We start from the raw sequence: 11642 nt of genomic DNA on the forward strand, positions 1-11642 counted from the left end.
GTCTACTCTGTTATGATACAGCGTAAAGCGTGATTTTTAAAGTTTGTTTAATAACCGTTTTAATAATATAATAACAGTTGTGATGTTGTTAGCTATAAAGCTCTCTTTACGTGCTGATATCGAAGCGGTAAGGATTATAATATTTATTGTATATACGGCTATAGTATATTTAAATAGAATTATTTATAGTATATGCAGTCGGTATAGTTTATATATATATATATTTAAAATTTAGTTTTTTTTTGCTTCCCGCTGTATCCCCTAGATAACGTAGGCAGAGGGAAGCTATTATTAACAGTTCGTTTCTTACTTTCCGTCCAATAATCGAGACGTTTTTTGTTGGCGAGTGTTATCAATACAAGTCACTGTTTCTAAATTATTCGGAAAGAGATTGTACGTAATTGCAATAAGTGATATGTAGGTATCACCCAATAACAATACTTCACACGAGTTTCCTTCCAATTAGGGCCGTTGCCTACAAGCAACTACCCCCCATTGACACAATTCCACTGCTTTTATAGACTTTTTCGCCTATATCTACCCTCTTCTACACGAGTTCGCTAACATTATAGATAAAATATGAGCGTAATTTATTAATGATTCTAACAAATATTCTTCACAAAAGTGCCAAAGTATATAAAATTTTGTGACGCGAAAAGTAATTTGAGTGACATAATAAAAAGAATGAAGATAAGAAAAAACGTTATAGCTGTGGTAGTTATTTTATTTAATACTAGTGATCCGCCCGCGGCTTCGCCCGCTTGAACTACACGATTACTTATTCAATAGAGTTAATTATTTCGTGTTCTAATATTATATGTTTGCAGCGCACTTAAGTGCATATTTATATTCGTTGTGCATAAAAATACGACCTACACTGCTACATTAGTAATTTAAAAAAAACTTTCTTTTTTCTTAGACTACTTTGTAATATGGTGACAAATTTTAATTTCTTACATTTATCTTAACCGGTTAGTCCGAGTCATACTCGCCCACCGAGGTTTTCGTATCGATTTTAGGATTGTCGGTCAAAGGGCCTTATAGGTTTTGGTAACACTAACTTATATAAGTTGAAAAACTTAATTGCCCGCGCATATGCATTTATTTTGTATGAAATGAGCAACAAATATAAATTTGTAATGGTTTTTCTATGAAACATCGATATTTTTTTGTGATTTTTTTTCATGTAGTAAATAGGTAAAGTAAATTTATAATATAGGTATGAATTTTAATTACAAGAGAACTCAGGAACATCATTATAAAATAGTGTTAGTAAAAAAATAATTAAATAGAGGAAAAAATGAACTCAAAATCATTAACGGTGACGGTAATGATTATAATAATTATCCTAGAAAGTTAGTTACGATTAATTTATTAATGAATTTATTCCAATGAGTATCTATATCTATAGACTATATATTATCACTCTTGAGTGTAAGACAAACAACAATATTAGGTTTATAATATAAGTATTATCCTTAATCTTAACTTAATCCTAATTATACCTTCCGTTCCCACTTTCCATCACCGAATTTTTGAGGCATCGCGTCGTGACTGTTGAGTTGCGGAACTCAACACCGGACTGTTGCCTTGGTGCCAGAGTGAAGGAATTAAAATATTAATACATAATAATTCATTGCCCCGAGTAGGGATCGAACCCATATCCGTCTAGTCACGATGGCCATATCTTATCTTAATGTTAATTCTACATGAAACGATGCAAAATAGTAAAATAAATTAAGAAAACTGCATTGTTTTAAAATTGAAAACATGCTAGATATTACTTTAAATTGGAACAGTAAAATTTAAATAAGTGCACCCATTTGTAAGTCTCAATCGAAGTGCATACGAATATAATATATTGATGCTGTTGAGAAAGAAACGAGAACTGTATTATCTGTCCCGCTGTGATAAAAAGAAACTGCGTCTTTCTTACGTACGAAGAGGCCGTCATGGGCATGGGCACGAAGGTGTGACTGTAACGCGATAGTTGTGGGCTCGATCACCACTCGAGGAAATGAAAAAAATACTTAAATTTATGGTCTGACATCGAGCCGAAAGCCGCGGCGTTGATTTCCGGAAAGTAGGGAACTAGTTTTCTTCTGCCTAAAATTATTAAAGATACATATAATCTTATCAAATCAAAAAGTATCACACTAAAAATTGTTTTTTTTTCATTTTTTTATTATTTTTAATGAAGCTAAAAAACCTGTGCAGAGTACGCAGAAACCAGTGCTAAAGACAATAGACATATTTAATAAATGCTAAACACTTCATTTTCCATGCACGGCTTAAATATCGAGACGTGTTCACTTGTTCAGTGGCGGACTGTTTTTTCTTGTTACCAAAGTATGAACATAAGTTATTCTCCTCTGTCTTCTCCCAGGAACAGAACCTACGACGGAAGCTTTTATCAGGTGCTGAGCCACTGCGCAACGACGTCCTTTAGTTTTAAGCCTATTACCATAATGCGTGTTCTATTAATATCCAGTGTTTAACTTGTGGAAAAACGGCAAGTGCTGTTACGGTGAGCGATATTTCGATAATTAAAATTCTCGAGTTATGCTATACTTTTTCAACCTGTTAACAATATAAGGTTAGAATTAATTTATATTTATACGAATATTATAAAGCTGAAGTATTTGTTTGTTTTATCGCTTTAAACTCAGGAACTACTAGTAGTACGAATTGAATAACTCTCATTCCCATTTAGTAAAGAATGCTATATTCACTCTACCTGCGATCACAGTTACGGGTGCTTAGATTGCAAATACAATTGTTATTTATATGCGTTTCAATATACAGGGAAAACTACAGGTGAAAGCTAGGAACTATAAGAAACATTTTTGATATACCATAATTATAAAAATATTTTTTTTCTACTCGGTAAGCATCTAGTAAAAGGTCATAGGAACTAGATTACAGAAAAGTGTTCTCAACTGGTATTATGTAATAAATATCAATTGGTGATTATAATCATTTACCACATTTTTTTTTAAGAAATTGCGAGGACCCTATGTTGGGGAAACTCAACGATGTACTTTGTCTTGTTATCAGAGCAAGGAAATGAGAATAATAATTTATTCCTCCTAGTAAAACCTAAAACCGTCGCGTCGTATGTCAGACTGTCAGACTGCTTATTTATTTTTTATCATTTTCTTACATTTCTTTATTTGCTATCGTGTCAACTCTAGGTCCATAGGTTATTATAATAACTAAGTATGATATCAGCATTCCAAACACCTGAAACAAAAAAAGAAATTGTAACCTCTTTTTTTGTTTTTAAATTAAATTTAAACAACAGAACTTATCAGATATTAAGACAGTTTAACATTACTTATAAATCAACTTATCACCATCGCCCGGCCTTTAACGTTGAGATAGATGACTGCAGGTCGGTCATTTGTTGGTTTTGTGCAACTGTCAAGTAGTCTGAAAGGGACTGTAAAATTGCCAAGTCAAAATTGTAAATTGCCGATTCCAGCGGACGGTCAAAAGTTTTATTTAATCAACCTTAAAATAAATAAATACCTTCACTAAAAGTGATCTGTCCAGAGTGCACATATCGACCGGCGAGTATGATGTCTTTTGTAATACCAGTATGCGCTGGAACAAATCTAACTCATTGGTAACTGCCATCGGGGGATCGTTCTCATACTTTAGACTTCTAAGTAAAAGTTCTGTCCGCTCGAGCTGAAAAACAATTCTTAATAATAATAATAAAAACCTTTATGCTAAATTTATAGGTAACTGTTTGTTTATTTTTGGGTTAAGTAAAATGATCGGACGAGAACCGTTGTGTTCAAAATGGCATTTCCATCATGAATTACGTCAATTTCTGTCAATTTTACTTCTTCTAGGAATCTTTCCCACTTGTTGGCGCAAGGGGCACCAATTTATTAGTTAAAATTGACCATAATTATATATTTTTGTAATACGGTATGAGAGTCGGTCGTGGCTTTCTTTTTTTTTCTATTCACTCATTCTTAACACTAGAAGTGCCGAAGATTGAGACCCCCCTAGAACCGCCGTCGTGACAAATTTGTCCCATTCTACTTATTATGTTGATTGTTGGTATAATACAAGAAATTTATTATTAAAATAATTCGTAAAATGTATAGGCCACTTTTAATAATCAATTCTTATTCTTTAATTAACATAAAAGTACCAAAAAACAAAACACAAAGTAAGAATAAAATATTTCAAATACGTTCTAAGGTCGTGACAACTAACTGAATAACTCTTACAAAATTATAAGTTATTAAAATTAGTTAATATTATTATCAGGCTAAGTTATGCATTAATATATTCTTCATCAGTGATACATCACAGATGATTTATAACATTGCGTGGTAATGCCTCCAGAATTCCGCAGAAAATGCCAGCGGAGTGCATAGTACTAGGTTCCCAGGTTCCCTCTACCTACCCTACAATTGCCCACATTTGGTATCGATTGTTTTTCTGAAATTCAAGCCTAGCTTAATCATCCTTTCATCTGATAACTCACTTGAGCTAACGGCAAAATTTAGTATTGACACCAATTTTACCCCACTTTTCAGGCTATTATTTTTTAAGATTTACACATAAATGTATAGTTTTCAGATTTTTTCCTGTACTAGTACTACATGTAGATGCTAGCTGCCAAATTTCATAATGCTAAGTTAACTGAAAGTACCTTATGAATTTGATTCCCTTTATAGTGTCGAAATACACGTTTTTTACTATATAAATGGTCATATCTTTTTTTAAGGGCGCTTTTTCAGGAAATCAAGGGACTGTAGATCGTCATATAGTTGATATTCATATACTCATATGAATATCAACTCGATTTCTCCAAGCATTCCTGAGATAAAGGCACAGACAGACGGATGGACAAAAAAATGATCTTATAAGGGTTTTTTTTTCCTTAAAAGCTACAGAACCCTAAAAACTTAGCCATTGACTGCTAAATCTACTATTAAATTTTTTTCCGCTCCCGCATCGCCCTTTCACCTCCACCTCGTCCCCGAGGCATGAAAATATTTCAAATTACACCCTCAAATAATAAAAAAATAATGGCGTGACAAAAATGACCCAGCGGCAGTTCTAGGTAAATATCAGTTTTTTTTAAAAAGTATCACTGCTATAAAATTATTTATATTTTTAATTAAATAAAGGTGTAAAATTGGTAATAGTCAAAAAGTTTCATCTACATAGGGAACGACTTAACTTAACGACTTAAAAATATAAGATGCTGCTGCATATTTTAAATATAAAAAAAATAATACATACTTCTGCATGAGTTCGATGAAAGGTATCAACGAGTAGAAACAGACCCAACACTTGAAATAAATCGTGGTAAATCAGATATACTATTTCGAAGGCAAAAGTGTCTGCAAACATTGTTATAATATAATGTAAGATCGCTTTTCGACGACACTTTTTATTTGATAATCAATTATATGTTTAATTTTGTATTTATTATATACGTCTTCATTTAAGTCGAAAAGAAAATATTAAACAAAATTAAAATTGTAAAAATCGTCACAGTTTCAAATTAAAGTTATTACTTTCGCATGACATCCAAAGGACGATCAGGTAGGTAGTCGTCTCTGAATTCAGCATGTGGTTCAGAAGAGTCACTACCAACAAGAGTCCGTTAACATCAGTTGTGTCTCTGATAATTTCACATATAATTATGTAACATTTTGATAACCGACGTATAGTATACTCGACACACTCTGGTGTTACTGGAAACAGGATTATTTTTTAATATCAACTATGTATATATACTATTATAGTTCTTTACTAACTGCCCACCCTTTCAGATTACAGTGGGGGTTCACCAAGACTCGGCTCATAGTCCGTTTTATTCAATGTTGAATCGACCCACACTGGGACGTAAAGTGAACCTCTGGAAGGGTATGCTTGAGAACGGAGAATGTGTCGAAGACGGAGTCTGGGCTCCTGCAAGTCATGTGACTTGCGGGAGCCCAGACTCGAGAACTATTCTTATAGGTCCTGAGCCAGCCGTTAATTGGGAAAAGTTCAGGTACCTTTGATCCGTTATGCACGAGTCTGGAGGCATCGATCACGATGTCCATGGCTGGATAAGCGCTGCCTGGGCCAAATTGCGGGAGGTCACTGGTGTGGTCTGCGACCACAGAATACCGCCCAAGCTCAAGGGGCTGATATACAAGAGCATCAACCGACCGGTTCTTTTATACGGCAGCGAATGTTGGCCAGCACTATCTCGGCACGCTCAGGAGCTCAACGTCACGTTCGAGGTAGTTTTGGGGTCCGTGACATAGCGGATAAGCTCCAAGAGCGTCGCCCGAGATGGTTTGGCCACGTTACCCGGCGGCCTAAGAACTACGTCGGATGCAAGCCTTGCTATATTAGTTCCTGGAGTGAGACCTCCTGGATGCCCAAGGAAGCGCTGGTTGGATGTCGTGATGCAGAACATGAGAGCCAATGGTGGCGAGGACGCAAAAGACCATGCAAAATAGAGTAGGTTGAGTGGGAAGGCAGACGCAATGGAAAGGCAGACGCCCTGGCAATAGCCGGGATTAATGCCAGGAAGAAAAAGAAGACTAACTGTCCACCCGCGGCTCCGCCTGCTTAAGCTTATTGGTTTTTTTCAGCTACGCGCTGTATCCCGTACACAAGAGTGTAGGGGATAAAAGGAATATAGTGTTAAAACATTCCATTCCCAATTTAAGTCGAATTTTGGAGGCAATGCCTATTGAAAACGCCGCGTTTTACCTGGACACCATAGCAAAGAAAAGAAAATACTATTCAAATGCTGGATACTTTATGTTTTCAATTACAAAGAGATCTTATCTATATTTAAGCTTTAAAGATCAAATATGAATAATAGAAATAAATATAATTAATATTATCAATATTTTCTTGAGCAAAAATTATTTGTTTTTATGAGATCTCTCACCTGAATCGGCTATATTTCTTCGTGTGCAAGTATTTTTACGTAATTTCTTATTTTTTTCTATATCACGTACTGAATACACGAAGGCAAGTTTTGGTTTAATCATCTCGTTATTCATATCCTCTTCTATAGAGATAAAAGATACAGTATAAGTAGTTGGAAATATGTATACACATAAATTAATTTTTAACAAAAAGAAAACCGACTTCTAACAACGAACTAAAAAGTGAAAAATCATTATACAAAGATTTTATAATTTTGAAGTCGCTGCCAAGTAAAACAAACAGGCTTAGTAATTAGATATTGTAGTAAAGGTGTTGTAGCATTAGCTCGACACCGACTTCAAAATTATAAAATCTTTGTATAATGATTTTTCACTTTTTAGTTCGTTGTTAGAAGTCGGTTTTCTTTTTGTTAAAAATTAATTTATTTTACGATTTTAAGAGATGGGTAGATCTTAAAATGATGCTTCTTAAACGAGTGGTGATGGTGGTGGTAGTGGTTGTCAACGAGTGGTTGTGGTTGTCCTATGTAAAACTTTATTTAATTAGGTATTATTTTTGTGCAAAGTTACACTTTGGTATATTGACAAGAACATACATAAAAAGTATTCGGGCGAATCGAGAATCTCCCTTTTTTGAGGTTGGTTGAAAAGAAATGCAACGATCAGGAATCTCACTTCTGACATCAATTTAAAAAGTTTTTGTAACTATTATAGTATAATCAATTTTTTACCAAAAAAAAACAAACTTTCTCAATTTTCACCGGATCCCATAATCGGAACCTAACCAAACTTTCACCAAATTATCCTTGAAGTGTATCCTTTCAAATAAAAGAATCATCAAAATCGGTTGGCGCGACATTGAGTTATACGTCTATTTGTCGCGCACATACCTAATGCAAATTTAAGACTTATGTGATTTTCTCATAGATACCATTGTCAGACATGGACCAAAAAAATGGGACCATTCGGGAAGCTTCACCTTTCAAACAAAAAAAAAATTTTCAAAATCGGTTCACCCAGTCAAAAGTTATGAGGTAACAAACATAAAAAAAAAACAGTCGAATTGATAACCTCCTTTTCTTACAGAAGTCGGTTAAAAGTGTAGAGGATATTATGTGCAAATGTATGAATATTAGATAAAAATTACCTTTCTCGTTTGTTTCAATTAACAATTGATGTAAAGTTTGATTTACAATTGTTGTAGTTTCTAAGACTTTTTCAGAAAACAATATCACTTGTAGAATGCACAGAACCACCCAGACACGCACTATTATCATAAAACTTTCAAAAACTGGAGCTGCGAGAGAATTCAATAAAAATATTATATAACTAGTGGACCCGAACGCGGCTACGCCCTCTTCAACTGTACGAATATTTATTAAATATATTTATGAAATTATTTTCAGTTTTCAATAGAGATATGCGTTAAGCAAGCTCATTTTGGGTGACGTTTTCTAATAACAAACTTTGCAAATCGTTGCTTAGCAACGGTCGCATAACGACGGTTGTTATTAACATGGCGGAATAAATTGCATGTCAAATTAATAAGTATTTTAATAAATTGGTATATATCGTAAATATTCAAAATATGTGAAAAAAAGTATCCTATGTTGATCCCGAGACTCTCAAGTATCTCTATATGAGTATTTTATCACAATTAAATTAGCGGCTTGGCCCTAATTGCATAAAAGACAGACAGATAGACAGACAGACAGGCAGACGCACAGAGTTACTTTCGAATTTATAATATAGGTATGGATTATAAACAAATAGTTGTTTGTATTGTGCTATGTAAATATATCAAGACGTACATTTAATAAATGATTTAGTTAAGAAACAATCCGATATGTATATCGCAAATATTCCTGATGCATATATCTGCATAAGAAAATGTATTTTTCTGTCTTCTACAACACTTCTGTAAGAACAAATCTTTTCATGTATCTGAAAAAAAAAATAACAAAATTTATAGGACTTTTCTTATACCTACTTATATTTCTTATTAATCTATTCTATAACCAAATGGATGCCCTCAAGTGTCACTGAAACAAATGAGCATACAGTGCTCAGTAGTCCAAACTGCTGAGTACTGTATGCAAAGCGATACAATATCGCGTTATAAACACGATATAATAATCGCCAATATCGATTATTGTCAAATCAAGAATATTGAAATAATAAAAATTTAGTACCTTATCCAATTTTTCAAGATTTCGGACCATATGGGCAATCCTTTTCGACGAAGTACTGACACCTATCATAGCATTAGTGAGCAGCAAGCAAGAGCTGAATATTGTGAAGATGTTGAATATCGTCATATTCTCCCCCTTGTTGTCATTTGCAGTTATAATGTTCAGCATTACGAGAAACAGTAAATATGAACCTAAAATGTCGATTATTCTCTGGTCATTATCTGGTCTTTGTGTTAATAAAAATCAGCTTCACGCTATATCTAGCACACAACAGGGTAGACAGTTATAACTTAGTGTTAAGACACTCCGTTCCTCATTTTTGCCAAATGCATTATGGATACTTTGCGTTTTAGGTGGCAGAACTCAACGTCGCGCTTTATTCGTCCTAATTGTAAAAAAACGGGCACGCCCACCGAGGGTTCCGTCCAAAAATTGGTAGTTCTCGAGCTTTTTCGGAAATTCAGGCTTAGCTTAGCCAGAGCCCTCTGATACTTTACTTGAACTGGCCACTTTAATACCAAATTTTGGCTCCCCTTAAAGGATTTTTTTTGTGCCAGAGCGAAGAAATAAAAATATTAATAAATAATAATTCACTTCCCTGAGTGGGGATCGTCCGAACCACAATCGTTGCATTACAGTCACACCCTTGTCCTCCTGCGAGACGACGGCCTCATTTAATACATACATACATACAATAAAAATCTTACTTACATACAGACGTTACTATGATTACGCCTGATATAAAGAGTGGCTTCGACACCCCATCTTTAGCTCTGCGCATGTAGGGCGCGACTCCCACCAAACGCGACAGGCGGATAACGAGACCCAGCATGCCTTTATCCATGTTTAATATTGGCTTGTATCTTAACTTAAAATACAATTATTTACTATTATTCATATATTTCTGTAGAAAAAAATGAAAATGCTTTGAAATGAGACAAGTCAAATTTCAATAGATTATTGAAGTATTTTCTTGAGTATCATATGAGTGCCATTCTCATTCTTGAGTACCATTGAGTATCAATGAACTGAATGCCGAATTTTATTATTTTGTTATATATATCAAGAAAATAAAAAAAATTACACACGATCGCGTTCAAAATTTGATCCTGATCTATAGCACCTTATAAGTAAAATCGTATAACCTCTTGTATTATTCGTGGTAAATTTAATATTTTTCATTATTTATAGATATTTCTGTTAATGTACCTTGTATTTCTGATCTTACTTTCCAATGTGGTTGTAGTACCAATATCAACGTGAAAGACAACATTTACAGTACCTCTTTGGACGACATCTATCAAATAATCGGCTTTACATAGTGTATAAATATATGCCTTAACCCGGCGTCACCGTGGTTAGGTTTATAAGACACAAGCCCCTATGTTTTGTTTCGCTTATAGTATAGTAATTATGCGTGATATATTATTATTTTTCTCAGTAGCTGGACTGTTCTATGCGTTGCAGGTAACACATTAGGAACTGCGGCTTTGGGAACAGTCGTTTTTTAATATGACCTGATACTGAAATTTCATTTGCTTTAATACCAAATTTTGTTTTTAAATACTTAAACCTCCTTTTAAGTATTTTTTAGGATTTAACCACAAATGTATAGTTTTCAGACTTTTTCATGAACCAAATATCATAATTCTAGGATAACATAAAGTACCCTATTAATTTTGTTTCCCTTTATAGTGTCGAAAAACGCTATTTTTGCTATTTAATATTATAATTTTTTAGGATTTAACCACAAATGTATAATTTGCAGATTTTTTTCTGAGCTAGTATTAGCTGTAATAATAATAATACTCTTTATTGTACACCCATAAGGAAAATAACAATAAAATTAACAACAAAAGAGAAAGAAAAACAAAACGGAAATGTACAAGAGGCGACCTTATCGCTAAAACAGCGATCTCTTCCAGGCAACCTTAAGGCATAGGATTAAAAAGGGAGGAAAAGGGTTGAGGTGTAAACAATAATTATAATAAATTTATAAAGCAAACAGCAAACATATATTAAATATATACAAATATAGATGCTAACTACCAAATTTCATAATTGTAGATCAACCTGAAGTACACTGTGCATTTTGATTCCCTTCATAGTGTCGAAATAAGTATTTTTTTCCTTTTTTCCTAAAAAAATAAATAAATTTCTTTTGTCATAAGAATTTTACCATTTTTATGAATAAAGAAACTTATCAATAAACGGGTCTGTGATACCTTCCTCTGTGCCCACGGGTTAATATATAATCGATCGATCAATAGTTCTGCGTTAGGGTATTTTGTATTTACTGATATTATCATTACTTTCAACATTTAATGTTATATTATTAAATTGCCGTGCTGATGGTGAAATTCAAACAAATATTTTACATTTCAAAACTCACTTTTGTTTACATTGTAGCTAATTTTATATTAATTGTAGTTATTTACTTTCTTTAGCATTAGCACTATGTATGCCGCATACAGCAGAGTAGGCATCATGTAGTGGTAGGTTACAATATTGGCAAGCTCTA

General features: G+C 33.6%; 1 protein-coding gene across 1 annotated transcript in view; it reads right to left on the minus strand.

The window, feature by feature from the left end:
• The window catches only part of LOC146533675 (uncharacterized), a 37205-nt gene extending 27240 nt beyond the window's left edge, over positions 1–9965 (minus strand). Inside the window, exons 1-7 of the mRNA XM_085193754.1 lie at positions 9833–9965; positions 9122–9312; positions 8741–8873; positions 8077–8226; positions 6929–7051; positions 5626–5729; positions 3532–3693 (exon numbers count right to left, since the gene is read on the minus strand). Coding sequence (XP_085049880.1) covers positions 3532–3693; positions 5626–5729; positions 6929–7051; positions 8077–8226; positions 8741–8873; positions 9122–9312; positions 9833–9965 — 996 coding nt within the window. The remainder of the gene's footprint in view (positions 1–3531; positions 3694–5625; positions 5730–6928; positions 7052–8076; positions 8227–8740; positions 8874–9121; positions 9313–9832) is intronic.
• Between the last annotated feature and the right edge of the window lie 1677 nt (positions 9966–11642).

Source organism: Heliconius melpomene, chromosome 12 (genome assembly GCF_056956725.1).
Source record: "Heliconius melpomene rosina isolate 202511_hmr_F chromosome 12, ASM5695672v1, whole genome shotgun sequence".
Taxonomy (NCBI): Eukaryota; Metazoa; Arthropoda; class Insecta; order Lepidoptera; family Nymphalidae; genus Heliconius; species Heliconius melpomene.